Here is an 11,165-nt window from a genome sequence, read left to right on the forward strand (position 1 = left end):
CGCCCCTTTTATCTACTCGATCCCTCCTGTACAGGGTATAGCCATCTATACCCATGGTCCAGTCATGGGTGGAATCCCACTAGGTCTCCGTTATCCCTATGATGTCGTAATTATTTGAGTTAAGCAGGAGGATGAGTTCCCCAAGCTCCTGGCATTTGTGTACAGGCAGGCAAGTGTCCCCTTGGGGGCTCTTGTCGTGCCCACAGATTGTACCATGGCTGGGGCAGGGGTAGGCTCCCTCCTTTTTTCTGTTCCTTAAATATGAACCCTATGTTTGCTCTGAGCAATCATACAGCTCTTTTACATAAAGTGCAACTCCTCCTTCTCTCCTCCCCTGCCTCTCCTTCCTGAACAGTTTGTACCCATCCATGACAATGCTCCAGTCATGTGAGCTCCCACCAAGTCTCTGTTATTCCAATCACATCATAGTACCATGACTGCAAGGACTTCCAATTCTTGATGCTTGTTTCCCAGGCTTTGTGCATTTGTGTACAGGCACCTGAGGTTAGGTAGCTGATTGCCTTGATTTCTCAGGAAGTATGAGAACACCTCCCCTGTTTCCCACTCCTGCTTGCTCTTCCTCCAGGTCTCCTGCTTCCCCACTTACCTCCAGGGCTTTGGTCTCCATCTCCTGGTGAACCTAGTTTTAAAGCCCTCCTCACTAGGTTAGTGAGCCTGTTTGCAAAGATGCTCTTCCCTTTCTTTCCCAAGTGGATCCTATCTCTCCCCAGCAATCCTTCTTGGAACAACATCCCATGTTTGAAGAAGTCAAATTCCTGCTGGCAACACCACCTGTGCAGCCCAGTGTCAATCTACAGGATACACCTTTTGCCTGGGCCCTTTTCCTTGACTGGAAGGACCAACAAAAACACAACCTGAGCCCCAGCTGCCCTCTCCCTTGCACTCAGAGCCCTGTAGTCAATTTTGATATGCTCAGGGTCTCCCCTGGCAGTATCATTGGTACCCAAATGGATGAGCAGCATGGGGTAGTAGTCGGAGGGCTGGATGAGCCTCAGTAATCTCTCTGTGACATCTCGGATCTGGGCAAGCAGCAGACCTCCCAAGACAACAGGTAAGGCTGGCAGATGGCTCCCTCCATTCCCCCGCAGAAGGGAGTCTCCAACCACCACCACCTGTTGCTGCTTCTTGGTAGCATTCATCTGGACCCTTCCCTAGCCTGTCTTCCTCCACCAATGGAACATGCTCCTCCCTTTCTGCTGCTAGAGCTGCATATGTTCTCCAGATAAATGACTGTAAGTGGAGGTGAAGATCTCTGCTTGCTGCCAGAAGTTACAAGGCGCCAGCTTCCACCCTCTTGGGAGTCCATGTCCCTCTTGCCTGTTCCCTGAGAGACACCACGAGGAGACACCGCTCACGCTGCAGGTGCTCCCCAACCTGGCCATTGCTGGAAGGAACCTGCAAGCTGCAGTCCCCACAGCGCCAAACCAGGACCTGGGTGGAAGCTTCAATGGTGAGCAGTGCTGCCTGGACAGAAGCCTCACAGGTGCAAGCAGAGGCAGTGGATCTGGCGTTGCGATGTCCTCCAGCCATTTCCCTGGGTCTCTTAATTTGCCTTTTCTCTCTTACTGCTCTTTTGAGCAGACCTTCCCAAGTGAACTCACCTGGAAGGGGCCTGTTTGTTGCTCCTTGCCCTGAAGGTACTTTTTTTTCCTACCCCCCTGCTTCCTCAGGCCAAGCTGAAAGACTTGCCCCTCAAAAAAGGGGCAGGGGGCCCATGAACTGGCCTAGCTTGCGAACTGCATGCAGACTGCTTACCCTGTTTGCTGGCTCCCTAGGTCACTGTGTTTATCTTGGGTGTTGGCTGTTAAAGACGGACTGCCCTACACAAGTCCATGAGATCCTGATACAGAGCAGGATGGCATCTCTTGGAAAGACTTGTTTTTCCAGAATGGAAAACAGTACATATCTGTACCCTATATTTAGAATGTCTATACAGGTTACAGTGTCTCGGACCTTTGACTTTTTTTTGCTGCTTTGAAACATTGTAGCCTATTATTCAGCTCCAGTAAGGTGTACCTTGTAGGAACCTCAGTTTGCTATCCACTTCCATAGTTAATTATTTGATTTAATGATGTTTACATTATTTGACCTGTTACATACTAACCCACCAGTCCTAGAATGTTCTGCTTGGGCTCACAACATCATCTTGACTCATGAAACCTTTTGAGCTGCTTTCACAAAATCTTTCTTGCTTCATCTCCCTCTTACAGTTTTCTTAATAGCTGTTGCATTGGCAAAGAGAATGATTTGAATTCCAAGTACTTATGAATGACCTTCCCTAGAAACATTTCCTAGGGATAAGTTGGTGTTGAAACCTCACTCTTAATTTTATCCCTATGATGGTTTTGGAGTTTCATCTGAATCAGTTAATTTACATGTCTTCCTCCCAAAGTCTTAATATAAATTGAAAAAAGTTGCACAATTGACATTTTCTGTATCTTTTAGAGCTTCTATAGGACTAAATGATTCAGAATGCCTTCCAGTTACTAGTGGGAATAGCTAGATGTTCCAAAGCTCAGATCATCTCATAAAGAGTAGCTAAATGGATAATGTAACGTGGTACTGCCAGCAGATAGTTTACTACACCTGAATTTTTAAGTCTTTGGCTCTTTTTAAGAAACTTGCAAAAGATAAATCTGCTAAGCAGTAGTGTGAAGTAACCTGCTAACCTTTATCAAACATCACACCTTGGAGCTAGATGCCAAAGCAAATGCCAGGATTTAGAAAGGAGTACAAAAAACAGCCGTTCCAGCACTACAGCTTATCTTCCTCATTTCATCATCAAGAGAAGATGAATTGCTTGCCTGTCACTTACAGTGGGGCTTCATACCCATGCATACTCCAAACAAAAGTTTTTCGTATAATAACTGGTTCTTTGAGATGTGAAATCTATATGTGAGAACAACTTGCAACCCATCCTGTCTTTTGGAATCCTCAGACTTCTAATCATACTTCTAATTGTGAAGGAACTGAGGAGCATGTGGCACATGGGGCCAGTCCAGGAACACTTTATACACCATGAGGGGCTGTTCTGGGGTATATGTGGCTTTTGGTACCCACACTAGACCAGCCCTGCATACTGGATCTGGTGCGCATGGCCTGTATATGGGCCACACATAGCCCAGTCCAGACCAACACCAGATCCAGTGTGCAGGGCCAGTCTGGTACAGCTGTCATTTTCACTGCAGATCCTAGAATGGCCTCATGTTGTGCGCAGCACACTGGCCCCAGCTCTGCATGCTGCATATGGCGCACCGGGCCAGTCTGGCGTGGGCTGCACACAGCATGGGGTCAGTCTAGTGTTGGCTGCACATATCTTTGACATCCCTGTGTTAGAAAATAGACAATAAAAATGTAACGCATGTGAAACAGGAGTCAAACTCTTAACTATATTTTTTTTCATGCATGGTCACTAGAGATTTCCAGGCTTTGAATGCTAGTTTCTGCTAGGTTATTCAAAAGATGGTAGTTCTTTGCATCTCCTGTTTAAAATAATTATTGTGGGTGTGTTGCTCATGGTTGGAAATACTTTCTTTTGTTCCTTGTAAAATTTAAGGAAGTTAAGGGAAGGATAGAAGAGTCGATAGTATTGATAGTCAAATAATATTGGAGTTAAACTGCTGTTATAGAAACACCATTCCATTAGAAAGGGGTGAAGGTTAGATTAGCATAAGAAACAAACAGGCATGCTGTGATGCTGCATGCATTTTTCAATCAGTAGGACTGGAAGAATAACCTAATCTATATTGCTCGTCTATTATCTTTAGAGTTTGTTTAAAAACCATTGGAAAAAAGTGAGTACTTTTTCAAATGAATAATTCTAGTAGTTAGAGAGGGAAAAGACTATTTAGCTCAGAAATCTCAAATGCTAAAACAAGTGCTTTTGACCTGTAGACTGATATTCAGTATAATATATTGTAAGCCTTTTTAATAGAAATATTAAATAGAAATATGCGAGATGATGCTTATATTTGTAATTTTTTTAAGCAGATATGTGGAGGTTAGTATGTGAGCATAGGGGATAACTTGACAAAATACAGAACTTTTACTTGTATAAGAAAGTGTTTGAGGATGTCAGGTTTCATAACATGCCTATTTCTGCATTGCTAATTTGTCTCCTCATAATACCTCACGCTGCCTTATTCTCATTGTGTCAGGGAACAAACAACTCAAGGTCTGGCCGGTGAAAATTGGTGCCTTGTTCTTAAGTTGTTATTGATCATTAACTTCTTTGCACTGTGTTAATGAAAACATTTGGTTTTTTTTTTTTATCCCCCTGTTCCTCCCCTCCAGTTTAGAGAATTCTACAAACAGTGCCGATCCATCCAGCAACAAATTTGTTTTTGGACAGAACATGAGTGAGAGAGTGTTGGTGAGTACCCATTGATTATGAAATTTGATATTTCTTTTGGATATTGTTTATGTTGATTCCCATTCACTGAGGTATGAAAGCTTGTATGGAAATCTGGTCACCAGTATTGCTTAGAACTGCACTAGAGTTAAATGTCTTTGTGGCAGCACATGGATGACTGTGACCCCAATTACCACTTAAGCTCAGATCCTCAGAGGTATTTAGGTGCCTGACTTAGTTGTTCCACTTGTTTCAGCACACTGTCTTTCAAACCTTCCCCTTTGCAACTAACCAGTTGTCAGCAAAGTTAACTGGACACTGCTATAGTTAACATTTCAGGGCACATTCCTACCACCTTACTGCGAGTTTTTCTTAGTTGTGTGTTCAGCTGTCCAGTTGGAGTTAAGGCCAGTCCTGGTTGAGGTAAGTGTAGTATGTCTCTAAGTGATGGCCACGCAAGATGCTTGCTCTTCTAGGACTCGTGTCAAGAATCCGATCGCTTTGGCAAGTTAAGGCAAATCAATGAAATAGTATGAAGTTGATCCACTTAAGGTACCCCAAAACCCCTATGTGGAACCATGTATTCAGGAGTAAAGGGGCTTCAGTTTGCCTCACGAATGAAGGCATCTGCACATTCATGTATAGTGTCTTAAGTTGCATAGAATGAATTGATTTCAACTGTGTGAGTCCTTGCTTAGACATGCCCTTTGGAAACCATGACTGGCAAGTAGAACATTCTTTTCCAGCAGGACCTGAGAAGCTGGGGCTACTACATGACATCCTGTTTTCTGGAGTGATTTATGAAAATTACTATGGATTTGTGCATCAGAGGCCCAGTTCCTGACATGATCATTAGCTAAGGTAGCCAAATCCCTTAGTGATCAGGCAGGTCCTTTGCCACTAATACCAATGTGAGGGGGTTTTAGCTCCACTCTTCTGTACATCACTATTAATACCCAAAGCCAAGCACTTCAGCTTGCATCTTATTCTAACCAGTAAGGAAGAATTGGTTGCAAATGTGAAGGTGATAGGAAAGTTGAGACAAACTAACCATGGTATGATAAACCTGTGTATTACAGAAATACTGCTCAGGACAAGTGTATGCATCAAAACCAAAAAAGGTACCAAGTGGTCCAAAAAAAAAAGCCCTGCATAGCTTAATAGCAAAGTTGAGGAGGCTATCAATGGCAAAGACATCATACAAAAAAAAGAGAATGTCTCCAAATGAGGAAAACAGGGAAGCATATGCACTCTAACAGATAAAACGTAAATATAAAAACTTAATAAGGTAAGCCAAAAAAGGATTTGAAGAGCATCTTGCACAAGGCACTAAAGTTAACAATAAAATTTTTTTGCTACGTCAGAAGCAGGAAGCCAGCCTGGTGGGACCATTAGATTACCAGGTATAAAAAATGTGCTCAGAGATGATAGTGCCATAGCAGAGAAGCCAACTGAACTCTTTGCATCAGTCTTTACTGACTCTATAAGCGAATTCTCTGTGTGTGTGCATATATTAAAAATAATAATAATAATAATTTTCTCTTGTTTCTAAACCTGCCTTCTGATAATTTAGGTGGTTGCCCCTACTTCATTTTGGGACTTAATACCATAGAAAAGGAGGACTCATGAGGTCATGTAGTTGTCTCCTGCTTAAGACCAGGATCATCCCTGACTAAATCATACCAGTCAAGGGTCCGTCTAACCTGGTCCTGAAGTTTCCCTTGATGGAGATTCTACAACTTCCTTAAGCCTGGACCGGTGCTTGACCACTCTGAGTCGAAAAGTTCTTCCTAATTTCTAACCTCTGCTACAGTTTGAGGCTGTTGCTTATAGTTCTGTCCCTTACTGCCACAGAGGAAAGTCCATCTCCATCTGTTATAATTGTCACCCCCCCGCCATAATCTTCATATTAAATAATCTTGGTACGTTCAGCCTTTCCTTATGAGCAGGGATCTTGGTTTTCTCTGTTTAGAAAAATCACAAATTCTCTGACTTGTACCTCCCAAAATCCATGTTTTTCAGTGACTTAAAATGAAATGCTGCACACACGGTATCAGTTGAACAAAATGTTTTATTGATACATTTACAAGTTTAAAGCAGTTTAGTAGTCTACTAATGCCTTGATCACTATAATAAAATAAATTCTAAAAACCTATAAATTTTGACACTGATTTTGGGTTTATCACAGAAAATCAGAGCTCCGTCTGCCCCTTTACTCACTAGTACTCACATCCAGCTGCAGCTGTTCCTCTCTTCCTCCATCGCCTGTGGGAGGCAGAGGCTGCTGTGGCCAGAGCAGAGTGCAGAGCCTGACTCCCCCTCCCTTGTGGGCAGCATGGCTGGAGCAGAGCCCATGGGGGAGAGGGGTGGTGTGGGCATGGGCTCAGGTTCCCTGCCCTGCTGGCTTCTTGGGACCCTGGCTCAGTGGGCAAGACCTGCTGCAGCAGCAAGGGGTGGGGAGGGGAGGCTTGGTGCCACCACCAGGAGCCCTGTGCTGCCCTGGTGAGGCATGTTCTGCCCACCCAGCAGCAGTGGGGACACAACTCTGTGCTGCTACTCCTGCTACTGACAGGTGGGCAGGGGATGCCTCGCTCTAGTGGTGAGGGGCTCTCAGCAGTGGCAGCAGGCTTCCCTACCTCGCTTTGCCCTGCTGCACCAGGTCCCACGTGCTGGGCTGGAGAGGCCCCAGGGGGAGGGCAATAGGGTGGGGAACCCTGAGCCTGCAACAGGCAGCCTGTATCCATCCCTGATCCATGCACAAATCTGGCGGGCACGTGCCCCCCATGCCTCTTCCTGGGAGTGTGCTTAGTGGTAGGGAGCCAGCCCCTCCACCACCCTCTGGACGAGCTGCCCATCGCTTTGTCCCACTCCCTGCCTGGGTCCTGGGGCTGTGCATTTGGGCCCCAAGCCTCACATACCACCCCAGCTGGGCAGCATTCCCAACCCTGCCCAACTCCTTCCCTCCCTCACAATGGGGGCCTCAATCCTCCCCTCTCTCCACTCGGACTTAAGTGCTGTGAACTATGGGAGTTTCTTTCTATGTTGCCTGGCTGCCATGTGCATGTGAATTGTACACACGTACATGTGGCGCTCCCTGCCTTATCACCCTTTTCTGCTCCCCACCGTCCCTTGCAAACTGGATTTCTGCTAGCCTGCAAGAGAAAACCCCATTTCCCATGGTTTTCTCCTTTAAAATGAAAATATCCAGGTTTTACCACATTTTTCTCTGGTGAACAGAAAACCCAGATCCCTGCTCATAAGTAATGTTAGCAAAGCCTTCAATCATTTTTGTCACTCTGTTGGACTTTTTCAGATCTGTCTGCATATTTCTTGAAGCATGGGGCTCAAAACTGGACACAGTACTCTAGGGGAGGCCTCACCAGTGCCAAATAAGGTGGAAGAATTGCTTATCTTGATCTGCAAGAGATCCTGTTTTGTTAATACAACCCAGTATGTTGCTGGCTCTTTTTTGCAACAAGTGCACACTGTTTACTCATTGTGGCTGGATAGGGGTGAATAACGAAATCTCTCTCCCTGGGACTTGCTTGCCACGCTTTGGAATTATGGAAGAATAAGAAGTTAATTCCTCAAAGAGAGAGAGTGTAGTAAATCACCCCAGAAGCAGGATAAAAGAAGATTGCTTTATTAGTAACTTCCCCACAGGTTGTGGAGCACCCTGGCTGTTCTCACAGCTCGTGGTCTCCCTTTTCTCCACCACTGTGCAGCCCACTCCCACAAGTCAGTCAGCTCCACTCGAGTCCCACTCTCTCTTCTCTTTCCTGCGGTACCAGCAGATCCTTTCTCTGTGGGACCTTCTCTCAACCAGTAAGTTTCTCCTCTCTTCCTCACCTCCTTACTTCACCTGTGTTGCCTATACCCAGTTGGCCAGTCTTTATCCACAAGCTGCTCCAGTGCTGGATCTGCCGCTCTTGGCATCCCTGCTGGATCTCTCCATGCTGTGCCCCAGGGGACAAAGGAAAACTGCTCCCTGTGGACTTAAGCAGCTGCTGGCTCCTAATCAGTTAATATTCACCCCAGGTGCCAATCCCCTTCCCAACTGTGTTTATTAAGTAATTAACTTTGCCCTATCCCTGACCTGACTGCTTGCAACTTGGTAACATCAAAGGAACAGGGCTGTCTTTGCCCAATATTCAGTTTATGGTGCACTGTAACCCCCAGGCCCTTCCCTTCAGTCCTGCAGGCTAGCCAGTCATTCCTCAGTCTGTTTTTGTGTATGCAATTTTTCTGCCCCAGAAGCAGGTCTATGCACCTCCCCTTGTTGAATTTCACTTATTTGATTTCGGACCATTTCTCCAGTCTATCCAGGTTATTCTGGATCCTAGCTGTATCCTTCAGTGTCTGAAACTCCATCCAGTTTAGTATCATCTGCAGATTTGCTAAGAGTGCACTCTGTGCCATCCTCCCAATCGTTAATGATTATGTTAAACAATATGGGATGAAGGACAGACCTCTGGGAAGTCTCATTTAATACCTTACCCCAGCTAGACATTAGTTTAGTTTATTGCTGACTAATCAGTGAGCATGATAACCCAACCAGTTATACAATTTACAGTTCTTTCATCTCGTCTGTATTTCCTCAGTCAAAACCCTGGCTAAAGTCTAAATAAACATTTGCTTCATCTACCGATCCTGTCCACCTTACCACAGCAGGAAATCAAGTTGGTTAGGTATGACTTGCTCTTGGTGAATCTATACTGGGTAATCCCAATCACCTTGTACTCCTCTAGCTGCTTCAGAGCAGATTCCTTGAGGACCTGCTCCATGATCTTTCCAGGTATTGAGGTCAGACTGACTGGTCTAATTCGCTGGATCCTCTTCCATCCATTTTTCCTATAGATGGGCACTATATTTTCCCTTTTCCCATCATATGGGACCTCACAACCTCCAAGAGTTCTCAAAGGGGATAGCCAGTGGCTCTGGAATTACCTCAGCCAATTCTTTCAGTACCCTAGGGTGTATTCCATCTGGCCCTGCTGACTTGGAAGTATTTTGTTTCTCTGCATTAGGGCTGTCTAACTTTGGCACAGCTGGAGGTCACACATGATGCCAGCATGCATCTTCTGGGCCATACCATGGGGGCAACTATATTGGGGGAGGGGTCTCCCCCACCTCATGCAACATGGCCAGCACCAGGATCGTGCTGTCCCATAATATGTGTTGCATGCTTCTGCAGTTTATTCTTATGTTCTTCCCTAGTAATGTGACCAAGTTTTCACTTTTTGTAGAATTTCTTTTTTGAGTTTCAATGCCTTGAAGAGATTAATTTAGCCAGGCAGGCCTCCTGTTGCACTTCCCATCCTTCCATAGCTTGCTCGTGTGCCCTTAATATGGCCTCCTTAAAATACAGCCAGCTCTCCTGGATTGCTTGCCTCCCTGGATATCCTGCCTGCCAATTCCCTGACTTTGTTAAGCTGCTTTTTTAATTTTTTTTGTTGCTTTTTTTCCCCAAGTCCAGTGTCTTTATTCTACCACTCATCCTCCTTCCTTCCTTCTCTATAAGATCTTGAATTCTTACCATTTTGTGGTTGTCGCCCAAGTTACTTTCCTCTTCCAAATTCTCAACTGATTCCTTCCTGTTTGTGAATAGCAAGTTGAGCAGATATTTCCCCCCTTCTCCCTAGTTGGCTTCTTCACCTGCACATGACAATACACTAGTCATACTACTATCCTACCATGTCTCCTTAATCCCAAGTGGATAATTATTCCAGGATTGTACTAGGACTTCCATTTCTTCCTGGTTATTTTCCACGTTTTTCTCATTGATGTGTAACTGTTTCAGGTAACTAACTGATTGTCTTATTTTTCTCCCTGAAAAAATGCTAAAGTTTCCACTATTGCCTCTTACTAAATCTTTTTTTTCCAGGTTCCCTGTCTCTACAGGGCTTTGGTCTCCATCTCCCAGCGAACCTAACTTTTAAAGCCCTTCTCTCTAGGTTAGTGAGCCTAGTGGACCCCCATCTCTTCTCAGTAGTCCTTCTCCTTGGAACATGACCCCATAATCCAAGATACCAAACCTCTTAGGCATTCCACCTAGGTAACATGGGGTTGAGGTGGTAAATCACATGGAGCACTAGCATATAGAGCTTGTGGTGTTTAACTGTTATCAAGTGTGCTGGTCTGATGTCCCCCAGCCTGCTGAGGCAGTGAGGGAGAGGTTGCAGGGATTGGTGAGACAGGTGTCCCTTGATGAGCTCCAGGGCTGGTCAGGACCAGTTGGATGTAGACAAGGAATATCAGTGGCATGATAGTCTTGACCTCCCTTTAGGATATGATGCCTTGTGTTAGGCTGTGATTTCTTCTGCTGTGTCAGGGTTGTTTTAGTATGAGGTTAGATTATGGATTTGTATAGGATGGTTTGGATGGGGATGATCCTGCCTCAGGCAGGGGGTTGGACTAGATGACCTGTGGATAGGATGACTATTTTTAAGGAGATCTGGGGCACTGCTTTCCCCCTCCCTCTCTCCTCCCCCCCAAGCCAGTGGCATTGCTGCAGGCAGAGGCACAGGGGTGCTGGGTGCAGTCTGGTAAAGAGGTGGAGTGGCATGGTTTGTGTCCAGTCTAGTTCTTCCTGGGCAGCAGCTAAATGTGGGGGGACAGGCTGAGCTGGGCACCACTCTAGCATGCCCTCCTTACTCCAATACAGTAGCAGTGATGCCTGCTTGCCCTCTCCTGCTTGCTCTTCCTCCAGGTAACAAGCCTGTCTGTAAAGATGCTCTTCCCTCTCTTCATCAAGTGGATCCCATCTCTTCCCAACAGTCCTTCTTCTTGGAAG

The 11,165-nt window shown here is 45.4% G+C and overlaps 1 protein-coding gene across 3 annotated transcripts in view; it reads left to right on the forward strand.

The window, feature by feature from the left end:
- The window catches only part of RANBP3 (RAN binding protein 3), a 174,979-nt gene that overhangs the window by 110,702 nt on the left and 53,112 nt on the right, over positions 1–11,165 (forward strand). For all 3 annotated transcript variants that reach the window (XM_019513204.1, XM_019513205.1, XM_019513206.1), the window contains one exon: positions 4,315–4,393. In XM_019513204.1, the coding sequence (XP_019368749.1) occupies positions 4,315–4,393 (79 nt within the window). The remainder of the gene's footprint in view (positions 1–4,314; positions 4,394–11,165) is intronic.

This window comes from Gavialis gangeticus, unplaced genomic scaffold, assembly GCF_001723915.1.
Source record: "Gavialis gangeticus isolate Ggan-Ray unplaced genomic scaffold, GavGan_comp1, whole genome shotgun sequence".
In the NCBI taxonomy this organism is placed as follows: domain Eukaryota; kingdom Metazoa; phylum Chordata; order Crocodylia; family Gavialidae; genus Gavialis; species Gavialis gangeticus.